Source organism: Prionailurus bengalensis, chromosome C2 (genome assembly GCF_016509475.1).
Source record: "Prionailurus bengalensis isolate Pbe53 chromosome C2, Fcat_Pben_1.1_paternal_pri, whole genome shotgun sequence".
NCBI lineage: Eukaryota > Metazoa > Chordata > Mammalia > Carnivora > Felidae > Prionailurus > Prionailurus bengalensis.
This window is the reverse complement of record NC_057350.1, coordinates 29499078-29526388: the sequence shown is the minus strand read 5'-3', so window position 1 is coordinate 29526388 and position 27311 is coordinate 29499078. Positions and strand designations below refer to the sequence as shown.

The following is a 27311-nucleotide window of genomic DNA, read 5'->3' as shown; positions in this document are numbered from 1 at the left end:
ACATTCTACTGGTGAACATATGAGGAATAAAATCTGAGAAACATTAATAATATATTCCACTAAGACAATCTCTAATGATGTATATTTCCAGACTTACCTCAATGATTCCATGTGATTTTTATGATATATCAATGAAAATGCTAATGGATTTGAACATCCCCAAATTAAAATGTAATTCTCACAATAATTATGATGGGCATAAAGAAATTACTCACAGGAAACAAAAATGGGTCACATCAAATGGCTTTCCAATGCCATTAGGGCACAATGTTTCTATTTGCGACATGAAAGCCTAACAATTCAGAGAATAGTTCTTATGAATTTTGTTGAGGGAGAAGGCATTGCAGAAAATCCCACAAGTTATTTGTCAGACTCCAACAATACAAGGCCTAGCAAAATATACAGTTTCCTAACTGATTATGATTTAGTTCCAAGAGATAGCACTCCCATAGCTCTGAGATAACAGGACAACATTCAAAGATTAAATTTACATTCAAAACAAGTGCCAACTTAAAAAAATTTTTTTTATTTATTTTTGAGAGACAGAGCGTGAGCAGGTGAGGGACAGAGGGAAAGGGAGACACAGAATCCAAAGCAGGCTCCAGGCTCTGAACTGTCAGCATAGAGCTCGATATGGGGCTTGAACTCACGAACCATGAGCTCATGACCTGATCCGAAGTAAGATGCTCAACCAACTAAGCCATGCAGGTGCCCCAACAAGTGCCAACTTTTGCTCAGCTACACAAGGTGTCTTGGGATATGTTCTCACTTGAAGGGAGATGAATATGATATAATTAACCCCTGAACAGCTGAAACTAATTGATAAGTACCTAGTATGTGCTAGGAACTACGGTAAGCACTGAGTATGCATCACACTGAGGATACAGTGTGGTGGATTCTATGGTGGGAAAGCTCTAAACCAGAGCAATAGCTCTGGTCGTGGACACCACTGTATCCAGCACTGTTGCAAGTCCTTTTTATATATTAATTTTTCCTGAATATCTACATGAGGTCATAGTGCCTATTATGGATGAACAAAGTTGTTTCAAACAGTTAAGAATAGGCCCAGTGAGGTTTAGTGGCACAGGATGGGAAGCTAGGATTGTCTAGTTGTAGGCCTGTGACCTAAACCCCTATAAACCGTCTAGCCTAAGGTGTGTAACTCAGAGTCAGATTTGAACTGCCATCAAATGATAGCCTTGTAAACCCAAAATGTCAACAAAAATGAAGTTTATGGAACACACTTTAAGTGAACAGAGTATCTTTACAAGCATTATCTTTTATAGCCTTCACAATCACTATCAGATTATGCTCTTTTTTAAAAAGTAGGAAATGGAAGGCTGGAATGGGGTTACATCAACACAAAATTGCTCTCAGACTCATGTGTACAAACTGTCTTTCATGCAAAGAAATTTGTATTCTACTCATGGTCCTATTGTAAAATGAATCGCAGAATTCAATTAAACACTCATCTTGAAAACAAGAGCATAAGTGGAAGTTCCTCACTGGCATTCGTGCAAATAAAATAATGATGTTAAACGTACATCTAATCTTTTGTTGTACATACTGAGTCTGCTCTAGCTACTGTTAAGTTATACATTCATAATGACAAAACCATGAAATGAATTCGCTTATGTTTGTACCAGCAAAAATCTAAATAGGGAGAGGGCAAAAGGGCGAATTTGTTATATTCGTCCAGTATTTCCTTCTACCAACAACACCCAGTGGCATCCCTTTACCTTGGAGTTTGTCCTATGCTCTTTATATTCTAACTTTCTAACTGCCTCTCCTAAACAACAACAAAACAAATGGATCTATTACTGATACTTTTTTTTAATTCCCTTATATAATCATATTTAAATTTTGTATATAGCTACATTACTGTGTAGAACATCTGGATTTCTGCTAAGATTTTTCCTGGAATATTAACTCTGCAATTTTCCTCATAAACATTTGGAAAATACCAAGTATAAGTATTAAATTCCTTTTTAAAATTTTTTTCTTGGAGCATAACTATCCATAGCAAATGATGAACTTTAAAACAGAGATATAGTACACACCTCTTCCTAAATTTATCTTTTTTTTTTTTTTCTTAGAAAACAGTATTCGGGCTGGGGATAACAGTAGTTTGGGAACATTTATGATAAAGCAAGTTTAAGGAGAAAATGGGAACATTAACACAGGTTTTTCCCTTGTCCTTAATATAATATTTTTGATGTAGGTGAATCATGAATCTGGTTCTTTAAGCGGGAGGAGTTGAAGGGATAGATTATTTGGGGGGAAAGAGGAGACACATTGGCAGCCCAGCCTTTTTTATGCTTCTGCCCTGTGTCCTGCATAATGAAGATACAAGCACTCTCTCTCCACATCCTACCCTGGGCCTGGCAGCACTAAGGGGTATGATAAGTATTGTATCTAGCATTTCTGAATGTCAGAGGGCAGGAGAGGCCTGAAGAAGAGAAAACTTACATGTATCAAATAGAGCAATGACCACAGAAAGAAGATCAGACATAATAAATAAACTTAATACTTCGATTTAGCAAATCATATGGCACATGATTTCCTCTTGACATGCTTCTTTTATGTTGGCTGCATGAATAGAGAAGGATATCTCTAGGGTTTGAGGAAAATAAGTTTATTTATAAAAGTGTTTGATATTAACAAGTCCATGTAAATAATAACACTGATCATAACAGAAAAACTGCAAGGGAAAAGTGAAAAAGCTCAAATATATACCTGATAAAATAAAATATACTACAAAATGTTTCTCATTTATGTCTAATTGCAACTGGTTTAATAGCAATAATGTAGATCAGAATCAAGGTGATTTGATATTGTCATAAGGCATTTCTTTAAAAATTATGTTATATAAACATTGCTTATCCTGCTCAGTAATGTTCTTGAATTGAAGAAAAAAAACTAACAGAATCAGGATCAGAGTCTTTGTTTTTATTTTCATTTTGTATTTTTTGGTGTGAGAGCTATGACTATTTCAAGAAGGTCTACATTATGTTTGTGTGAATGTTATCTTAAATGGTAGAAATCTTGCTACACTTCCAGACAGATATTTTTCAAAGAAAAAATTGATAAATTAGCATTATCAAAAGGAAAAAATTCTGTTTCACAAAAGACACTTAGGAAAATGAAAATAGCTGAACCTATTGCAATAATCATTTTGCCATGTTTGTAAATAAAGCTATTATGTTGTATGCCTTAAACTTTTCAGTGATGCATGTTAATTTTTTCTCAATAAAACTATATAGAAAAAATAAAAGGCACATACTAAGAGAAAGTCTTTCAAAACACATATCAGATAAAGGCCTGGTATCTATACAATTCAACACCAAAACAACAAGTAATAATAAACAAACAAACAAACAAACAAACAAAAAGTCTACAACCAATCCAAATACAAAATTGGCAGTGGATCTGCATAGAATTTTTTCCAAAGAAAACGTACAGATAGCCAATAAACACATAAAAAGATGCTCAACATCACTAGTCATAAGGAAAACGTGAATCAAAACCACAGTAAGATATCATCTTACACCTGTAAGAATGGTTAAAATAAAAAGGAAATAGCAAATGTTGATGAGTAGGTGGAGAGAAAAGAACTCTCTGTTCACTATTAGTGGGATTGTAAAATGGTAGAGCCACTGTAGAAAACAGTATGGACAGTAACCAAAAATTAAAAATAGAAAATCCATATGATTCATTACCTCCACTACTAAGTATTTACCCAAAGAAAACAAAAACACTAATTTGAAAGGATATATGTGAGCCTATGTTTATTGCAATTTTACTCAAATAGCCAAGCCATGGAAGCAACCTAACTGCCCATCGATAGATGAATGGATAAAGATGATTTGATACACACACACACACACACACACACAGAATATTATGCAGCTATAAAGAAAAATGAGATATTACCATTAGCAACAACATGGATGCAACTAAGTGGTATTATGCTAAGTGAAAAAAGTCAGAATGAAAAAGACAAATACCATATGATTTGACTCATATGTAGAATCTAAAAACAAAACAAATGAATAAACAAACAAAAAGTAGAATCAGACCTATAAATACACAGAACAAACTCATGGTTGCCATAGGGAAGGGGAATGGGGGATGAGAAAAATGTGTGAAGGGGAACAGGAAATACAGGCTTCAAGTCATGGAATGAAAAAAATCATGGGAACAAAAGCCAAAGCACAGAGAAGATAGTCAATGATATTGTAATAGCATTGTATGGTGACAGATGGTAGCCACACTTGTGGTGAACACAGCATAACATATAGAGATCTTAAATCACTGTGCTATCCACATGAAGCTAATGTGACACTGTGTCAACTACACTCAAATAATTTTTTAAAGTAAATTTCAAATAGAAAGGTCCAGTATGTAAAATACACAAAGAACTTTAAAAATGTAAGAAAAAATGTTTTTTAAATAGGCAAAGGCCCGAAGAGCCACCTTACCAATAAGATACACAGATGACAAGTAAATATATCGAACAGATGTTCAACACCATATGTCATCAAGAAATGCAAAGTAAAACAATGAGATTCTATTGCATAAATGAGACACTATGGTATGTCATCAAGAAACTCAAGTTAAAACAATAATGAGACATCTATTAGAGGGACCAAAATCCAGAACACTGACAATGCCAAATGATAACAAAGTTGCAGGGAAACAGGAATTCTCACCCATTGCCAGTGGGAAGGCAAAATGGTACAGCCACTTTGGAAGACAGGTTGGCCATTTCTTACAAAACTAAACATACTCTTACCATATGATCCAGCAATCACACTCCTTGGTATTTAGTTAAATGAGTTAAAAACATACATCTACACAAAAATATGCCAATAAATGTTTATAGCAGCTTTACTCATCATGGCCTAAACTTGGAAGCAACCAAGATGTCCTTCATAAGCAAATGGATCAACAAAAAGTGGTACATCTAGACAATGGAATGTTACTCAGCACTAAAAGAAATGAGCTATTAAGCCATGGGAAGAGATGAAGGGGACTTAAATGCTGATTACTAACTGGAAGAAGCTAATCTAGAAAAACTACATACCTAACTACTCTGTGATTTCAACTATATGACATTTTGGAGAAGGCAAAACTATGAAGACAGTAAAACAGTGGTTGACAAGGATTGAGGGCTAGGGGATGAAGGCATGAATAGATGGAACACAGAGAATTTTTAGGGCAGTGAAAATTATTCTATATGATACTGTAATGATGAATACATGTCATCATATATTAGGCCAAGCCCATAGAATATAAAACACAAGAGTGATTCCTAATATAAACTACAAACTTTAGTTACTAATAATGCATAATACCGGATTATCAATTATTAACAAATTTATCACACTAATGAAAAATGTTAAAAATAAGAAAAATTAGGATGTGAAGGAGTAGCTAGAATGTTGTCTTTTTCACTCAATTTTTTTTTCTGTAAACCTGAACTGAAGTCTATTAAATCAAGCAGGGCAGAGAATGGTTGTCACTTAATTGAACAAACGGACACAAGTTGGAAAAGTGACTGACAATTATGCCTATACTGCTTTTCTAGATTCTTTTTCATTATGATTTCACTTTTTATGCTGTAAAGCAGAATAAAATCAAATATCTAGAGAAATTTACTTTAATGATTGTAGTAAAAAAACTTTCACTCCAAAGTCAGAATCTTCTCTTTAGAACTGAATAGCTCGTTTTATAATGGATTTAAACATAGTTTCATTCAAAGAGAAACAAGTTGAGGGATACGTTAACCAATTTCTCCACCAAACTCCGTATTATGACAGCATTTGTGAGGCATTGCAATTTCGGATTAAGACCTATTTTTAGGACTCTGTGGACTTACCGTCAAATATGAAAATTTAAGACATTAAAGTCCAGTCTATGTTTCATCTACTGTCCTTTACAGTTACCAAAAGGTCAATTTATTGTGTTTCCTTTTCCTCTTTTTTCATATTATCTTGCACTTCAGCTTAATACAAATATTAGCTAACGTTCGTATTTTACTTTGCTTGAAAAAGTAAAATACACTGAGACTGGACCATTACAGTTACTGAAGAAAAGCTGCAAAATGCACACAAAGGACAGAAGTATCAGCAATTATTCAGGGAAAAAGATAGGATTTGAACTTTTTATTGCATAAAAAGGCAAGTGGAAAGGGAAATTGTTTCTTTCCACTATATGTGAGTAATTGCATTAAAAACTTAAGAAAGGCCCTTTAAGTAAGTAGTTTCCTTGTGTTTTTAATGTCAGAAATAGTGTATAACTTGTTTAAATTAGATGTCATCTCCCTGCATTCCAAAGTTCAAAAGTAAGTCCAATTTCAACTGCTAGAGGCACACTGATTTCTAATATATTACATTTAGAAAAAAGTGGAAATTTGATGATATAGAGAGGGGCCCACCAACTATGAGCCCACAGACTAAATTTGGTTTATGGCTAATTTTGTATACCTCATGGCTAAAAATGGTTTTCACAAATTTAAAGTTTTAAGGAGGAGGAGGAAGAGAAGGAAGTAAAGAGAGAGAGAATAAATATGGCTAGCAAACCCTAAAATATTTACTGTATAGTCTTTCACAGAAAAAGTTTGTGAATCCTAACAAAACATTGCATATCTTGCCAAAAAATGACTACTCCTTTGCAAACATTTCAGAATTGAGACATGCATATTTTTCTTCTATTAAGTATGGTATGTCTCCCATAAGATGTGTCATTAACATGCTCTTAGCCAATCCAGAAAACACATTGGAATAGAACTACATCATAAGTACAATTTCATGTACTGATTTTTTTTAATGTTTATTCATTTTGGAGAGACAGAGATAGAGCGTGAGTGGGGGAGGGGCAGAGAGTGAGGGAGACACAGAATCTGAAAAGGCTCCAGGCTCTGAACTGTCAGCACAGAGCCCGACATGGGGATCTAAATCACAGACCGTGAGATCATGACCTGAGCTGAAGTCAGACACCCAACTTACTGAGCCACCCAGGTGCCCCTACAATTTCATATTCTATTTGAATCTTTATCCTTTACTCATATTTACTTATTAGGATAGATATATCACTGTGCATTGTAATACTTTAGTTCTTTAGCATAGCTAACATGTTTTCTCCTTATATGTGTTCTGAAATGAAATGTTTAAATGTTGAGATTTAGGTATGTGGGGAGGACAATGAAGGAAGAAATGAACTACACTTCTGCAACAGGAATCTGACCTCTAATTGTTTCTTGAATCCATTATTTGTCTTATTTTTTTCCATTTTTTGCACAAATGAGAATGTCTAGTTTTACAAAGGGGACTACTAATCTTAGGATAAAAATTTTAATTTGGGGAGGGATGACTGAATGTAGACACTATGATTTAGAGATTATATATCAATTTTGTCAAATAATCTTTTTGATGAAATTGGGTGATACACAGTACACACGCACGCACATGCGCGCGCGCACACACACACACACACACACACACACCTCCATATATATGGATAAAGCTACTGACATAGATCCTACCTGATACATCATGTACCTTCACTCTGAAACTCTTTCTCAAGGACAAGTTATTTGTTTACACTTTGCTTATGTCTGTTTACAAATGATTTAGCCTACAAAAGTAATTAAACACGAGAACACATTATACATAAAATTCAGACTACAAATGAAAGTTCAACTTCAACAATAACTATAGCAATAACAAATATAATTTGTAATGAATTTAAATATCTTTCAGAAGCATTAGCTCTGGAATGTGAAGAAAAACCAGAATTTATTTTTTTCCAGTGGTTTGTCACAGCAGTGTTTTCCAGTACCCTATGTGTTCAACATTGACACCAAAAGTTAGATGACAAAACTAACTATTTTGTTGATAAAGGGAACACTTCAACCAAGGACACCAAAACTAAATCTTCATTTCTGTTTGTTTGTTTTTAAGGTGATGTAACTTTTAAGGGAAGAAAAGAAACACTTTCCATCAGTCCATGTTGAGTCAACATTTCAATCTAGGTCAAAGCATAAGTCATCAACATCATGCCTTTGAAGCTTTATATCAGGTGACATGTAAAATCAGTATCATCAAAAGTGACTTCTGAGGAGCTATGGGTAAAAGGAACATATAAATTCTTCTCAGGCAAATTCATAAGCAAAATGGGAAAGAATATCTATGTATATCCAAGAAAAGTAGCTATTATAAATCAACAGAACCCAAAACAGAAGACTCACCAAACATATCAAAGAAAGAGAAGTAAGGAATAGGCATACATGGTGAATGGCACAAAGATATTAAGGAAAAAAAGGATCCCAAGACAGTGCTATTATTTCAGCAAAACATAAATTGACACACCAAACTGTAAAATATGACTTGAAATCAATCCAGAAGGCAAGTAGAAACAAATACAAGACACTAGTTTTTTTTGATAATTAGTATTTTAAATATAAAAATTAAAAAAGACTATCACTGTGTAAATTATTTCTCATTCCAATCCTCATGTTGAACTATTCCAAACTAAACATTAATCATTTTAAGAATAACAATAGAGGCTATAAATACTATATGGAAATAAATATCCTTATAGATGTTGAGCACACATTAATCTTAAATGGTAAGGGTTATATCTGAAGGTATTTGTAGACAGTTAAAATTTATTTTCATAACATAACTTAGTAGTTAAGCAGTATAATGGATAAATTGAGATTCGAATTAGAAAACATGTTATTTTCAAAATAGAAGAACTTGTTTAATTATTTGAGTATAAATATTATTATATCTCAGAAGAACAGTATGAAATTTCAGGCCTCATTGAGAGGCCACACTCTAGTAAGGGTGATAGATCAGTATGGTAATTATCATACAACATGGGGTGCTACATGGAGGGTCCCAGCAGGGAAAGCCATACTCTATGTGAAGAACCATGGAAACCAGACAGAAGAACATATTTTAGCTGCACTGAATTATAGATTTGCATGGGGTTTGGGCAAAACCTCCTGGATGTGCATAAATAATGAAGGTATAAAAAAGTCAAAGTGTCAGAAAAATGTTTCAGTATCATCAGAGTCATGATTGCCATTCTATTCATCAGGAGAGTTAAAAAGAAGAAAGAAAAATAATGGCTTACTCTATACTTATTAAACCACAATCTTCAGGACTTGAATTCACAAATCTAAGTTAGAAAACACACACACACACACACACACACACACACACACACACACACACACAAACACACACACAACACGGGTGTTCCTTATTTTGACAACCTACATATTTTACATAGTGAGAAGATTAATAAAATTTCACTAAAACTAACACCTAGGTCCTGATCCCATTCACTCCTTTATCACTTTGTACAAACTTCCCTTTGCCAAGGTTATTTCGGGTCTTCACTCATTAATACCAATGGACAATGTTAATCTCTCATCCATATTGGATTCCTTTCATTCTGGCTGTGCATATGCCCAAAGTAGTCTCTTTCCTCATCTATGATTTTCTCTTCCCCCTTCAGAATGCTTTAATGACTTCTTCTTTCTCTAATACTCACTTTAAATAGACTGAAGTGTTTGGCCCTACCTTAAATATCCAGACAGACCTGACGTCATCCTCCTATTTGCTTTCTTTGTTCAAACTGTATTAGCCTTCTCTTAGTTCCTCAGACACAGAACACAGAACACATCTTGTATGATCCATTGAATGGTCTGATGATGATACTTTCTTTTTGCCACAAAAGTCTTCACTGATCATGCTGATAATGAAATTGTTGTTTTAAAGTCTTACCATCTATTATACCCACACTTAAATTTTCCACAGTGTACGCTGTACTTGGCATAATTTTAATTTCCAAAATTATGTCCTCTTGCTTATCAACGCTCTCTTTTTACAGTTTCATCTACACCAAAAATCAGCAAAATGTTTTGTAAAGAACAGAAAGTAAACAAGATAGGCTTTGTGAGCCAAGAGGAAAAACTGAGCAACTGTCCTTATCACAAGACAGTCTTTCTTTTGTATAGTTTATATTTTACATTTAAAAATGTAAAAAATATTTATAGTCCATGCCAAATCAGGCAGCAGAACGGATTTGGTTCATGGGCAGTAGTTTATCAATGCTTGACCTAGATACATGACATTAAACATGATCTATAGGCCTATGATTTTCATACTCACATCTCTATCCAAGTCATCTTCTTGTTGCCTACTGGATATATTCATTTGAATTCTAAAATACACCTCAATTTAATGTAGGGGGGAAAAGTAAAATAAATAACATGCATGACTCCATGTACACATCTGTCACTTAGAGTCTATCCCATGTTATCAAACCTCCCCAATCTCAATAAAAGATTGTAACCATGTACCTACATTTAAATGCTTGATGTAATTTTTGATCAGTAAGTTCCACTGGGTCTATCTTAAAAACAACTTCAAAATTCAACCAATTTTACAACTTTATTGCTACAACTTTAGGCAACATAATTGTTACAATAACAATCCCAACCTCCATCATCCTTCCCCTGAACAAGTGTAATGGTCAACTAAATAATTCCTGTTCCCCCACCACTGTATTCCTCACCAATAATATACCTTTCATACTACAGGTGGAAGGAGCGGTGTTAAGAGTAAATCTAATCGTATCACCATCTTTATTAAAGCTTTCAATTGATTTGTTTTTTATCTCAACATTGACTACAAAATCCTCATCCCTTACAGCTCTTCATCTCATGTCTCTCCCATACCCTTCCTTTATTCCAGCCAAACTGGCCAGTGCTACACAAAACTATTAGGCTGATTTCTGTTCTAGAACTTTTATATTTGCTATTCCTTCTGATTGGAACACCTGGGGTCAGCGAAGTACATGAGTTTGTCTTTTCATTCCAATCTCAAAGGAAGCATCACCTCCTCAAAGAGAAAATTCTCTGACCTTCCCATAGCTGAATCACTGCCTCTCCACATGCCAGTTGTACTCAACTACACCATCATATTTCATCTTCTTCATAGCAGTATACTTCATAGCCCTCCATAACATTGATTAGGTGGCATATTTGGGTGCCTTTCTCCCTGTCCCTTTCTACTACAATAATGTAGTGGTTATAAAACCACTTGAGTCTCTGCCTTCATTGCTATATCCCCAGTGACTGGCATGTAGTAGGTACTCTATTCTGATCGCCTTGTTGACCACTATGCATATATTAATCTTTTTGGCTAATTTTTTTTACACTATTTCTCTTCTACCCCTCTGTACTCTTCTCTCTTATTTATCTTCTGGTTTTCTACTCATCTTTAAATTTTATATTATTCTGTGGCCTCAGAATTTCCCCATTATATTGTGAAGCTTAATTTCCTCAAAAAAAAAAAAAAAAAAAAAAAAAAAAACAAGCAAACACTATTTTGGCAAGAAAGCCAGAAGGTAAGACAGAATACAGTAAATGTTTGTTTGGTATAAGTATACACATCATTACCAGGAAGACAATTCCACCAAGAAACAAATAAACAAAAGCACTTCCGGTTATTCCTGGTTCCCAGATTTGAATCCAGTAAGTTTTTTTCACTTTTAAGCATCCTTGACCATAGAGATGAAAGACATCTACTTAGAGCCAAAACTTATTATCACTGTCTACATTTAGATTCCAGAAATACAACTTAATATGGTATCAATTTATGTGATAGTAATTCAGGAGCAGTTTTATCAACATCTTCCAACAGAACAAATGTCTTTTCTAATTAGCATCTTCAATTAAGTACCTAAATCTAATGAAGAATAAGTTATACATTATGCTAAATTTTCATTGGCTCGCTATCCTAGAAAGCTTTCAAATTAATTAAAAACAAGATATTCAGTAATGGAAAAGAGAAAGAGATAAAAGCCTGTTTTAATCAATTTAAATTAGAATTTAACATTACTTTAATACACTAGTTTGTACTTGACTGCAAGAATAATAAAGCAAAATTATTGAGTCTTAAGTAGCGACCACTGTATAATCTGAAAAGTCAAAATGGATTACCAAAAAGAAATTTAAAAATCCTTCAATAGCTTCCCACTTCACTCCAAACAAAAGCCAAAGTCATTAAAATGGCAAGTGGGACTCTACATAGTCTATATCCCTTCCTCTCTGTTCTGTTACCTCTCAGATCTCCTACCAACCCCACCACATGTGCTTTGCTCTAGACACATTCGTTTCTTTGTTGTTCTAAAAAACACCAGGCATGACCTTGTTCAAGATTTACACACATACTGCTCTGTGTGGCTCAGGCCCTAACTACCTTGGGCTTTCAATCGCCATCTTCTTCATGAGGTCATCCCAGACTATCCAATTGAAAACTGTCTTCTCAGAATTCCCTGCTCCCCATCACTGCATTCTTTTTCACCATCAACCCGACCATACTTAACATAGTTATGTTGTTCATTGTCTGTCATCCCTCTCCCTCCATGGAGGGAATGCAAGCTCCAGATGGCAGGATTGCTTGTCAATTTTCTTAACTACTTTATCACTAGCATCCAGAATAGTTCCTGGTTCAAGGTAAATACTTTATAAGCTTCTGTTGAGTAGATACCTATATAGTCTGAGCCATCAAGGAGCTTATAAATAAGGAAAAGACACAAATGAACAATTATAGTGCATATCGAGAAATATTGATAGGGTTGTCATGGGGATCTTTGAAAACTATAGAGATCAACATCAAAAAAATAGTGTGGAATCTGGGCAGAGACAGAGCAGGGGATATCTGAGTTAAGGGACAAAAGGAAGATAGGCAGCTAAAGAAAAAAGAGAAAGGAAGATCTAGAAAATGAGAATTAGAAGTTACTGCAGGAAATATAACTTTAAAAAAATCATCATAAGAACAAAAGCATAATACACATTGCATCTCAATTTTTATGTCACACACAATTAACTATAAAAACTAAAAATAGTTTACGCTTTGATAAAACTATGGTTAATAAATAGATCAATATGTGACATGACCAAATAGAAATCTCAGTGCTTCCTAACTTTTGAGAAAAAGGGAAGAAAGTTGTTGATGCATGAGGCACATGTCCGTTAAAAGACCAGCACTAGCTTGTGAACATTGTGTACAGCCTTCATAATGGAAAGGTGCCAGATTAATTTTTTTGAAGTCTCTTGAAATCTAAGTTGGCAACTCTGAAAATCATGTGTAATTCATGAGCTTTTAAAGGAAACATAATAAGTGACAGAGAAGTGATTTTCAAGTGCCGAGGTATATATGGCATTATAGGTTGAAGAGGTAGAAAGAAACAAACAGAATTAAGAGTAAGCAGTAATTTCTGCCAAAAGCCAGGACATACAGTCTCATACATGTGACTATTTTGCATTTCTTGACTCCACTGTCTAGGCTCTTTAGTTTGTTTGTTCTGGAGTTTGTACACACACACACACACACACACACACACACACAAACTTAACTTGCATTAAAAGCACAATTTAACACTTCATACCATGAGACTATAAAGTTAGGTGGAGTAGGCTAAGTGCCTTCCTGAGGAAGGAGACAAATTAATCAGTTACTTACCACTTTATTTCTATTTTTTGGTAGGTAAAGTACCACTAAAATTTCACTAAAATTAATTTTTTTGATTTACATTACATTTTAATTTTATTAGCACATTTCAGAATACTTTATATATTTCTAATACCTGCTTCTATCACTTCCTCTCTTTTTTCCCCTATTTATACCATTTCTATTCCTCTTTCTATATCTTCAGCTATTATGGCCTCTTTATTCTAAATTTAACACACCCACCCACACACACATGCACACACATGCACGCACACGTGGCTGGGAAGAGAAATGAGGCTAGTATATCCCATAGAAGATAATGACCAATAAACCTACATTTTCCTGAAGTTAAATTCCATAACAAATTCCAAACACAACAAAATCTCCAAATTAAATTTTAATTCTAAACCAAGTGCCCTCACAGTCCCCAAACACGTAAAAACAGAGCATTAAAGCTCAATAAAAAATGCTAAGATCACTTGGAACAGTGTTCAAAATATTTTTTTCCTAAATAAATTCAGTTTTTAGAGATTAGAAGAACCCTCATTAAAATGAGATTTTCCTTACAAAACAAATTACATAAAATAAATGGTAAATAAAACCCACACTATTATGTTGCATGATTAGGGTATTTTGTAGAATATTGTGAATGAATGCCACTTAAAGATTAGATAATACTATATAATTTTAGGAGAAAGTGGTATCAATTACCATGTTCTTCTCCCATAAAAAATGAAATATTCTACAACTAAACCCTATTTTTTCCTATGGCAATGGCTTTGATGATTAGGAAATCACCTTAAAACACTGTAACAAAATACCATACAATTATTTCATTTTAAATAATCAAATTTAAGTTGTGAAGAGAAATCCCTTTATGTACAAAAAAAGTATATTTTTAAGAGAGCATTCCACAACAAGTCTTTATAATTAGATATTTATGGCATCACCTTCCTTACTTCACAGGCTCCCAAGCAGATTGCATAAAATAACATGCATTGACATCTTTTAGGAATATAACCTTCAGATGTCTGGAAAGAATTTAAAATGCATAGTTTTCTCAGAAATCTTAATTTTGAGGGCAAAATCTCAATAAATGTTATTCTCTTTCAAGTAAATCCATTTGTGTTCTTAAATAACTACTTTGTTTACCATATGATATGAATTTTTAATCTAGGGAAAGGTGTATAGCATGAAATGTCTAAGAATGGCTAGCTTTTTGTTGTTAATTTCAAGAAGCTGTTAGAATTTAAATGTTGCTGGGGTGGGTATTTATGGGAGTTTTAAGTATTGGATTTGCATTTATATATTAAGAAGTTTAAATCAAAAACTAAAACTGGACATAAATAATTCTGCTACAGACCAACTTATACACATACACACATATATATTCTTAACTAGCACAAAGGAAAACTCTTTACATTTGATAAGGAATGCCAAAAACATTAAGCCTTCTATTGGATAGCAGAGTTCAATTTCACCACTACTTAGCTTGATGATATTTTAAGGTCAGGTCTCTTGGCATACACAACTAATCATCATTCAATACTGACTGCCAAATGTTTGAGCTCACTTCTCTTAAAACAGTATTCAATTATAAGATGAGAACAATTTATCTAAGCAACCTGGAAAAACATAAACTCTGGAGGCATTAATGTCCTTCAAGGTGATTATTTCTCACTCGTAATGATTCTAAGATATTAAAACTCATAGATCATGTGATCTGATATACTCTAATTGAAAAGCGGTAGCTATAAATCTTCACTCAAAAATGGATACTATCTTCATTTACTGACAGAAGTATACAATCACTTAAATTTCTTTTTATGAATGAAACAAAAAAATGAGGGGAAAAATAATGCCTTTGGCACACACTGGGAAAATATTTCAATGGAGAGAGGGAAAAAGAAAAAGAGATGGGAGAGAAAACTCTATCCTTCCATCCACCTATCCATCTACCCATCCATCCTTAACAACTTGCAAAATAGGACAACCAAATGATTTATTTTTTAAAATTTTGCCCTGTATCTCAAATAGCATTTTACAAGGGAGATCATGAAACTAAAAATCATAATTGCTGAATGTTATCAGATTTTTTGAATGCTTAATGTCTAACCCAAAATCTGGTCATGAAAGAAACAGAAATCAATCTGCCCTCAAAGTTTAAGTTTGCTACATGATCTCCACTGGCTTCTTCAAAATTTCAAACTTTCTTACATATAGTATCAGAGATGGAATTTCAGCATATAAATAATCATGGAAACTAAATTGATTAAAATGCTCTGTATATTCATGATAATAAAATATTACTATATTTAAAACCTATATTGCTTACAAAAATCAGGAAAATGGCACTAATTCAAAAACTATGACAAACTTGTTTTTGGAAACAGAGTGGCGTACACACTCCATTCTTCTTATTATTATTCTTATTATGTACCAGAAAAAAATAGCACTCCTTTATTAAAGCCATTAAGATAGGAATATATTTTTAAGGTCTGTCAAACAATATTTCTGAATGTTTTGTTTTTAAAGTCAAAATCATATCTTTACTTTTAACAAGAATTCACCTTGTTAATCATATCTTTACTTTCAACAAGAATTCCAAACTGCTTCATCCTGCCTTTATATTCGCATGCATCTCAGTGGCTTTTATTAAATTTTTATATAAATTACACCTTTACCTTAATATACATCTCATATCATTACTTGAACATATTGTCATAGAAAGAAAGAAACTAAATTGTTGAGCTCAGAATTAATTTCTTAGCTCTAAACACAGTAACTGCTGCCTATACCTCCTAGAATTCTGTAAATAAGTTGGGCTCCGTGATGTCTCTGTACAGTCCCTCTGGGCAGTCAGCTTTCCCCTGGCCAAAACTGTTATGTTTTATACCTATACATATTAGATGTCAGTTCAGTTTTATCTAGATTGTCCCTAAAAGTAAATGTAGTGTGTTTGGAAATGTGTATGTTCACAACTATCTGTGGTAGTGTTTTTTTTTTAATTTTTTAATAAACATCTTATTTTAGAATACTTTTAGATTTACAGAAAATTTATAAAGATAGTTCATAAAGCTCCCACACACCTGACACTCAATTTCTAGTACTAACATCTGTGATAGTTCTTTTAAAGACAAAATAAACCTGAACAATTATGTTACTTGCTTCATTTTCTTTTTTAAAAATCACATAAATTCCACTTTATCTTAAGGATTGGCTTTATTTTCATTTACTAAGGAGTTTCTAATGCAAGAACCACCTGAGTAGCATAGAAGAGGGCAGAGTGCAAGACAGGGAATGCTACTCCAAGGATATGCACCGGTTATTCTGTAAGTCAGAAGTCAGGAAAACAGATGAGTCAAGCAGATGCTTTTCTTGAGAGATATGAAAACTTGAAAAGGGACAACTACCTGACTGGAGCCCATACTCCACTCCTTCCTTCTTACCTGAACATGATGCCCCTAGAGAGATCACCAGCCAACATTCTTACTTAGAATTTAGGATGCATTTCCTATGGCATGTTTGTTGTAAGTGGTGATTGCACACAGTTGAATTAATACTGATTATGATGCTTTATGTACATTCTAGTATATATACATTTTTGTCTTCTGTCCCCACAACTTAATTACTATTTCTAACATGGCTTTTATGGGGAAAGAACATCCAAGTTTCCCAATGGCTTACAAATCATTAGCATATAATCTAATGATAAATATGGAGAGCTTGTATGTAAATGCAATGTAATTTTGCTCTCATCTCTTAAAGAAACTTTAACTTAAAATAATTTTATTACTTTTTGCACACATATTTGCTATAAGAATCATACTTCATTGATGTGTTATCACACCTCTGGAAGTCCCAAAGATCAAAGTTTAAGACAAAGCTATAAACTCAATGTAGAGAAAACTTCATTTATATATTTTACTGTATTATTTCTTACCAATAGTAAAATACCATGAAATTTTTATTTAAAAATATATCCAGTAATATAAAGTTTTCATTTTAAAACTTTTATCTTTAAATTCTGTGTAATTGCATGTCCAAAGATGAAAAAAATTAGTATTTAATGAGCTTTATTGATCTAAATGATACTATGCTGCTTGGGTTGTATTTGAAATCATAAGATTTCTTATGATGCCTATGAAACTTCCTTCATTTAATCTAGCTACCTAAAGGAAGCAAAAAATCCCTTAATCATAAAATTAAAGCATTCCATTATGCTTTCTATTAAGTTGTTTTGCCCCATGAATCACTGTCTATTTTAATTTATTCTTTTAAAAAGAAACTAAATTACTTAACTTGCATTTATCATCACAAGCTTCAGTATAGCTAAGCATGGGATTGATTTCAGGGAGTGTTTTTTACACATTATGGTCACTATCAAGAAAAAGAATATCTAAGCAATCAATGTTGAAGAAAGAATAAAAGGCTTGGACAAATAAAAGAGATGATACTTACTTTCCCTCTAACATTTTAAATATCCAATAAGCTATTACCCATTAAGAAAAGCCATAATCCCTGGAAATGATCACCTTTGAAAGGGTTTTGGCAGTCTTGTGTAATACTAAATGTACTGTTGGATCACTATTGCAGAAAAACAGTTGTCCTGCTGCATTTTAGTGATCTGACACATTGCCAGAGGAATAAACAACTCTTTTAGCCAACAGAAATGTGATGTAGCTGCTGCCTACACATTCTTGTTTTAGATCTTTGGTGAAAAAAAAAAATACTATGTGTATTAAATACGATTTCCTTCCATTATTTTTATCAAAAAATAAAAACAAAATGAGAACTAAATTATATTCTTAATGGCATAAAAGAAACACTCTAAAATCAAAACCTATTTCATTATTAAAACTTATTGTCTGTCTGTATGTATGTATATACCTATTATCACACAAAGACGCATACATGCATTTCTATTTTTGAATACCATCATTCTATTTCACTTCAAAAATTAATTAAATGCAATTACATATGGTAAGCAAACAATGTCCTTTTTGAATCATCTTTTTGAAAGATTTATAAATTTACTTTCATGTACACAATATTTATTATTTTGGAAACCGAAGGACTAACAAAAGCTCAACAACTCTACTCCGATTATACAACACCACTATACACTTTCAATTCCATCTAGGGTAATATACCTGCCTGTATACCTTTCCTGCTCATAGATTTCAAGTCTTAACAAAAGTAGAAACAATGTCAAAATGGATTCTCTTCCAAGGGAAAAGAATGTCATGGGAGTCAGGACTTTTTTCACATAAAACATTAAATTACAATTTGTGTCTGAGCAGCAACACACCTCCAAAAATAATACAACATTTATCACAAAACACATATCATAGACACTAGTTTTGGCATAAACCACTCCACACAGCTACTGTCAAATCAGTACACTGAAAAACCTTATTAGAAATTCTATGGTCCTTTCTTACTCTGTGAATGACACTTCAGGGCACCACAACCTCAGGACTCTGCTCCACCGCTAATTTCTTCCAAATACATTTGGCAAAGCAATGAGAAACATCAAATTTTTCACTTAATTTCTGAAGAACATCACACCCTTCAGAGAATATGTTCTTGAAATTTAAAAATTAAAACAAAAACCACTTACGGAAAGGCACAGAGATCCAAAAACTTCTCTTAAAAAGTATAAAACCTTCAATTAATACATTCTTGTAAAGTTACACATACACACACACGCATATGTGCACACACAAACACACACACACACACACACACAAACATTTCTGTATCTCTAAAATCTACTACAACAGAATAAAGCCAATTTTTTAGCAGTCGCTTCAAATGTGATAACAACAACTGACACCTAATTCTAGCTCAACTTAACTAATTTGGAAGTATTATAACACACTTTAACAAAAACCTTGGAGAAAGACTGCAACAAATACTTAAAACATCAAACTAAAGCTTCACATAACTTCAAAGTAAAGTGAAACTCATATCCAGCTCTCAAAATATTAAAACATGCTCTCGCCTACCTTGACCTTGACCATTCCCCTGCTGACTCCAAAAGATCACGGTCATCATAAGCAGTTTCAGAGTCCACGTCCACATCCTTCTGGTAACACTTCCTTGTCTTCTGGCCATTGCATTTTAAACTGCATATTCAGTGGGATGGGTGTGAAAAGTATAATAAATTACAACCTTAAAAATGTATTACCATTCAAATCCCATATCTAATATGCAATGTGTATTTAAAAACTATCATGCTCAGATGGAAATATATTTGAAAATCACGTATCTCTTTGGGATTCTCATAATGATGATTAATATGAGAACTCGTTCATCCTCAGCCTCATATTTCAAACATGTATCTAAATGATATTTTCCAATGGCACTTTGCAAAATAAGCCATTAAACCTGTGAATACTTAAAAAGTATTACCAAAATATCTACTGGAAATCAGTCAGCAAAAAATTGTACATGGACACTAGTTATAACTTGGTATTTGAGGTAAATAGATACACCATGTCATCTTTATGCACACATACAAAAATGACTTTTCAACACATTTATGTAAATTTGACCTAAATATCTCCTAAAATATTATTGAATTTTGAATTTAATGGTATTCTAGTTATATCAGTAACTTTAACTACATAAAGAGATTAATCATGTCCACAAAACTAATCTTTTATACTTAAAATTGAGAGTAACATTATAGAAGCCACAATACATTTGCAATTCCAATTTCAGATATCTGTATATAAACCAGGCACTCTCATATACTCTGATAAAATATGATATATCACATAAAATAAAATGTACTTGAATGCTTGTTTTCACACTGGTTAATAGTGAAAAATTAAAATGCTCAAGTGTCTACCAAATAGATTTTATTCTTATAACTGAATGATGTATAGTAACTAAAATGAATAAACTAAACCACATGTATCAACATGAATAAATGTCAAAAATAAAAAGTTGAACAAAATTAGTCAAGTTGCAAAATAATAGGTTCAATACTATATACTATATATTTTCTATGCAATATAAAATTGTTGAAATCATATATTTTTGTATATGTATAAATATTTACTTCAACATGATAATACATAAGAATGGTAAACACCTCCAAATCCCAAATTAGTAAATTACAAGATTACAATTTAAATAGGTATCCAAAGGAAACTTCACTCAAAGATTACCCCAAATCCCAATTTTTCCAAAGTTGACAAAGTATACAGTTAAGGCAAGTAAATTTAAAGATTTTCAGAATAAACCCTCTATTCAAAATGCTACATAGTTATAATTCTAGCAGACTTGGAAGGAAATCTAGGCACCCAGAACTTTTTCTTCTCCCTTTCTCCCACATCAAGAAAGAAGGGTATTTAATTATTCATTTTGTATTACTTCATCCTCACAATATCAGAAATAAAGGGAAATTGAAGGACCATCTAACTCATCCTCCTCATTTTAATTTTTTTAATGTTTATTCATTTTTAGGAGAGATAGAGACAGAGCACGGGTGGGGGGATCATGCTCCTCATTTTAAAAGAGCAAACAGTCCAAGAAGCCTGCAATGACATCTCCAAGCTCAAGTGTAACAATTCAATGATGACAGACGGTGATAGTGTTAGTACTAATAATATTCCTTGAAAATTTTTTGTATGCCAGGCTATCTTACTCTGCTAAAAACCTTGTATTTCTTGTCTCATGTAGTTCACTATGAACTAAGCAATTTCAAAAATCACCATTTCATAGCTGAGAAAACAGAGGCTTAGAGAAAAGACACATAATTCCCAAGTCATATTATTAGCAGCTATCATTGTTGTCACTTGAGCCAAAACACAGAGACTTCAGAGCCTATGTTTTGAACAACAGATTAGTAAGCAGAAATGTAGCTCTAACTATAGTCCATCAAGCATTCCAAAAAGAATACTGAGAGGAAAAGGAGATCTCCTGCATATAGTAACTCATGTATTCATTCCAAATAAACATCTTCAAATTGAAAATCATTAAAACACCAGTTGAATGATTACAGTTAATCTCTTAAAGTATAAACCCTTTCCAGAGAATTTGGGGTGTCCAGGACAAATCTCTACCCTCTGCCAACGCACATTAGCATTGCTAATAACTTTACATTGAAGAATAAGATGAGTAATAATAGAAAAAAGCAAAGGTGATGCTTGGTTATTTGCTTAGGGAGCAGGGTAGGAAATTGTTGCCAAAGACCAACCCTAGTGATGTGTGTGTGTGTGTGTGTGTGTGTGTGTGTGTGTACATGTACACATTCTTTTAGCCACTAACTTGTAGATCTTTGTCCTCTTGAATCACTGCATAACCATTTTTATCTGGTATCAGCAATGTCAAAATTCAGATTCGAATCACCCTTCAATGGATTGCTTTGGCAAATTTATTCTTATTTAATATTTCCTGAACTTCTGCTAGCCTACACACAGTACTCAATTTAAATGGTGCCTGTGGCAGTATTTGAAAAATCTAAAAACACTCTTCAGAAAGGATTGGCATATAAAACACCAGTTCCACTATATATTTTAGTAAAATTTTAAAGAACAGATGGCTTTCAAATTGTTATTGTAATCAAAATAAAATGTAACCTTCCTTTCTGAGTTGATGTTTATGGAAAACTAATATATTATAAATGCCAAGTTACTATGATGTGTTATCTATATACTATTCCTGCCATTCTATAAATATAAAAATCATAACTTTCTAAGAAACTTTTGTATAAATCAATAACTGTGCTCACATAACATAAAATGAATACTTCTTTTATTTCTATGAAAGAAAAACAAAATAACTAAGAAATAACATGCTAGATGAACCATCGTAAACAGTCCAAGAAGTAACACTGACCATAAGACATGCCATGGACTTCTCTAAATCTCTTTTTGTAACACTATTTTCATGCACTTGACAATAAAAAGTAGATGAACAATGTCAGTGTTAAGTACTTTTACTTGTGCCTGTTACTTTTTAAAGATTGGAATAAGTCCTAAAACATGGATAATTGGGTCCGTTGTGCTTTTCTGTCTCAAAATAGATTTGATATTCCTTAAGTGGAGAATAATTTAAGACTTCAGATTGGTAATGACTATATAAAACACCTGAATCAATCATCTTCCTATGACTTTCTTCATGTTGAAGGTCACCAAAGGAAAAAAAAATAGATGTTAGGAATGTATTATGTATGATTTCTTATTACATGTAATAAGAAAATTAGTTGGGTGTGCAAGGATTTTGGAGCAAACAGCACTATGGGATTGTGTCCTAGAGTATGAAGACTCCAAGGTATATTTACAAGGTGTCGCTGTGTCGGATGATGCCCACAATGGTACCACTTGTCTGAGGGAGGCTTCACACCTACGGTACCAACTAGGGAGGGCAGTCTTGAATTAAGGATCCTGGCTATAGAATACCTACTATCAACACTAGTGGAAGTTTCCATTACAGAACATCTCTGCATTATCTCTGCAACTTCTAAAATTCTTCTGCCCACTCCCAGTAGTTCCACTTCTCACATGGATTTTCTAGATGTTCTCTTCCACCCCAGCCAGCAGACCTGACCAGGCATCCTTGGTTGTATGTATGCATGAAACTGGTTCTTCAGTGAAATCTATTTCTGAATTCAGATAAGTAATACCCCCAGACTTGTCATTCCATTATCATCTCTAGGCTGTAGCTCCAGCCAGTTTCTTGTGTAAGATTTTACAGCAGCTTCTTCAAAGAAAAAAATCTCCTCTGGAACAGTTTTCTTGCAAGACCCTAACTTGGCAATTGAAGTGCTTCTCCATTGAGAGAGTTAGGCTGTGCCAAAAAGCCTCCAGGTTGATGCTTCTTTTGCTTAACTTCTCCATTAAAAGACAACCTCTCTGATCACCCTTTTAAAACTAGAGACCAAAGAACCAAATGAGATCAGGAAGTGACCATAGCTCACAGGTCATCAATTCTTCTTCTTAGCATATTATAGGAACACAATCTAAGCCAGAAAAACATAGAGCCCATTATAGTTCTTGAGTTCCAGTTATTAACATTGATTTTTTTCAATGGGAAATTTTTATTAGAAGCCATCACATGACTTACATTCAGTAATAACTTAGATTAAGATATATATTGGAGTCTCACTTTAACATTGTCCTTGAACTGGGTGCCAGACTCATTTTTAAAAGGGCCTTTTTTGACATTAGTAAATTCTTGTAGGTAGGATCTACCTCAGTCCAAAATACACCTGGTGTGTAGTGATGATGGCCAAAGTTCTGTATAATCCAAATTAATATTGCAATATGTGTAAATATAAATGTACATATAATAATATCAATACATTTATATTTATTTTATTTTTCAACAGTATAAAACTTTGAAGCTGAAAATATTACTGTAGGCCACCATGCTTTAGAATAAAAGCCCAGGCAGTGATAAGAAACTTAGATGCTGACCCCAGTTAATATCTTGACAAATTAATTAATCTTTTTAAGATTCAGTCTCTACATATGTGACAAATGAAAAAAATCTCTAAAATTCCTATAAGCTATAAAGTATTAAAATTATACTATGTCATTAATTCGAGAGACTGATAAATAGTTTGCATTTTAAAAAACCAAACATCTTGAAATATAACATAGTATGCAATTCTGTCCCAAAATGTGGTCCACAAATGTTCTACTTCAGAATAATCTAGGATACCTGGTAAAATGTATCGTCCTATGTGTCACTGTGGACACACTGAATCAGAATTTCTGGAGATGAAGCCTTGGAATACACATCATAATAAAGCCCCCAAATAGTTTTTAGTCATAAAGCTAGGAATGTGTGGTTTATACCATCCCACTTAAAATTATACATAGATTTAATAGAAATCCATAGTCTTTCTAATCTTAACGATAGAAACTCTATATTCAGACTGCCTTTTCAGAAAAACACAACATAAATAGTGACTAGTCATCTATGTCTAATTTTGAATAAATATGCCCAAGAGACCTAAAACAAGTTTAGTAGTAATGTTCCTATTGTTTGAGATCCCAAAGGAACCACAAGAGCCTAACATCTCTCCAGAGAGGCAGAGTGATCTTCCTAAACACGATGGAATTACTGAAGAAGCATAAGTCCATTCCTACATATCCTGACATCCTCTCAAGTGGACTTAAGGCTGAGTAATCTCCAGACCAGATTCCCTGACCTCATAAGGTAGGACAAGGAGACTCTGAGATGTGGAAATTAAGGGAAGTGAATAGTCTATGGACACCACCAGACACAGGAGATACCAATTGAAGAACTGATTAATTCACTCAACAGATATGTGTCAGATAGTATACTAGTTACCGAGCTACTGTAGTGAACAAGAACGCCAGAGTCCCTGCACTCATAGGGCTTGAATTCTACAGAGAAAGTCAAGTGTGGAAAACCCAATTAAAAGAAGAAAATAAATCATTGCAAAATATGTCCATATGCAATATCAAACCAAGAGCTGGATGACAATAGAGTCGGGTGGGTGGGGGGACATCTGACTTGAACCACTTCTTAAAGTGATAATATTTAAGCTTAGATCCAAAAACAACAAAAACTAGCTTTGCATACAATGGGGAGAGTCTCTTAGGAAATGAAACCAGAATTTTCAAGAACCCCGATATAAGGACGATCTTGGCATATAGAAGTAATTAAGAGCTATGAATCTCATTGGAGTGAAGCAGGAAGAAAGACTGATGTGATGTAACTGAAAGATAAGATATGAAACTATACAGAGCTATTATTGGTAATGGCATAGAAAGTGGGTTTTACTCCAAGTACATTGAAAGAGTAGGAAGAGATATGAACTGATAAACACTTTAAGATATCACTTTGGTTTCTATGTGGCTAATAAAGGATTGGGAGTTAAGAATAAAATTAGGTAGACTAATGAGGCAGGATAACAGAGATGTTAAGAAAGAACCAAATTTGGCTAGACTATACATTAGAAATAAAAATCAGTGGGAAAATTCTACATATATTTGGAAACAAAATATTTTTAAATGAATGTTGGATTGGGTATTGTGAGAATACAGAGTAAGAATACAAAAATTATCATTAGCTTCTGCCTTAGTTATCTGAATGGTTAGTGGTGCCATTTTCTGGGACATGTTTTCTCTCAAGTATCCATATGCTGCTGTCAAAGGAGGCAAGGACCTTCAGAGGTAATATCTGGGTCAGATTCTAAAATGGAAAATTACTAGCTCTTTAGTATAGAAATGGTGTTTAGAGCTTAGAGAGTGTGTATGTGTATGAAGAGCAGAGAGATTAGAATGAAACCCAAGGAAATATCAATATTTAGTAGTAATGAGTAGAGGCCTAGAAACACATTTTCCTATTAATGGTTGGGAAATGTACCTTAGGATATTTGCAAGGGAGTGCCACAGATGAACCATGATATGTGCACTCAAAATGGTGGAAAATGAAGACATCAGAGTACTGATGAATTGTGAAGAAACAACAAATGCTATGGTCTAGGATGAATGTCAGTGAAGATGAAGAATCTTAGGTGTGAGTTAATGAGTTATGAGCAAATGAATTAGAAGAGGAATGAAGTCCAGTTGGTGGAACATTTGCCATTAAGATCTTGGTGGTACAAGCACTGGTGTGCAAAAGATAGATTTGACCATGTATTGGTAACTAAAGTGGAGGAAGGAAATGAAAAAGAAATGGAGATAAGGATGTCAAGACGACAAGTGAACAGGGCACTTTGATGATCGAAGGATCATTTGGATGTTGAAGTCACTGAAAATGATACTAGGACTTAGCTGAAGTAGACTTTGAAAAAGGATGAAATAAAGCCTTAAATAAATGGCAACAGTGACCAAGAGATCGGTTTGTTATCAACAATACACAAAGAACATGACTAATATTTCCAAAGTGTTTTCGTTTCAAAGGAACAGTACAATTTGCAACAAGGAAAGAAATTAGAAGTATGAAAGCTATAATGAAGAACAAGAACAACTTCTGGCCATAAGGCATGTGGAGGGTGGGAAAAAAAAACAATGTCTATTTGCGAAGGCTACAGAGAAAGTTACCCTTTGGTGCCAACCAAGTTTTATTTTAAGAGAATTAAACAATTTAACAGTTTTAACAGTTTCCAGTAGCTTAGTATACTACATAAAATTAAGAGTTTACACAGAAGTATAAATCCCAACATCATATATCTCAAAATCTCCCAAACCAGGTAATTCCTTGTTTTTCTAAGCTTCTCCTTATACTACGAAAGTCACTTTGTCTTATTCAGTGAACAGTATTAGTGCACTAACACACACACACACACACACACACACACACACACACTCAAATGTACACATCTTATTTAGCTGCAGATCTCATTTTGAAGCTACATTCAAAGTAAATAAATAATTCCATAATCTTCAAGCATGGAGATTGAGGAAATGGAGCATGGCTTTTTATAAAAGAAGTTAACCTGAGTACAAGAAAACTGTAAGAGTATCTAACGTTGGAAGCTGACTTAGCTGAGTCACCTGTGCCACCAGCAAGGCATCTAAAAGTAAAACAGTGCTAGCAGAGTCTTATAAAGGAAGTAGAAGCCACCTAACTGAGGTTCAGCTCTTAAATGCCTGGTCAAGATATAGCACCTAGATGGGACTTCACAGGTTCCAATTTTATAAAGATGAATACTTGTTAAATTAACAGATCTATTTAAGGAGAAATAGGAAGATATACTGTCTATAGTATTGGATAGATGTAAAATGCTGTCTAGGAAAATAGCTTGCATCTTTGAATTGTTTCTTCTTTGACATAGTTAAC

At 33.5% G+C, this 27311-nt stretch overlaps 1 protein-coding gene across 1 annotated transcript in view; it reads right to left on the bottom strand.

Annotated features, from left to right (window-relative positions):
- Positions 1 to 27311, bottom strand: part of ROBO2 (roundabout guidance receptor 2) — a 1723333-nt gene that overhangs the window by 1678985 nt on the left and 17037 nt on the right. The window contains exon 2 of the mRNA XM_043593855.1: positions 19547 to 19666. Coding sequence (XP_043449790.1) covers positions 19547 to 19655 — 109 coding nt within the window. The 5' untranslated portion in view covers positions 19656 to 19666. The remainder of the gene's footprint in view (positions 1 to 19546; positions 19667 to 27311) is intronic.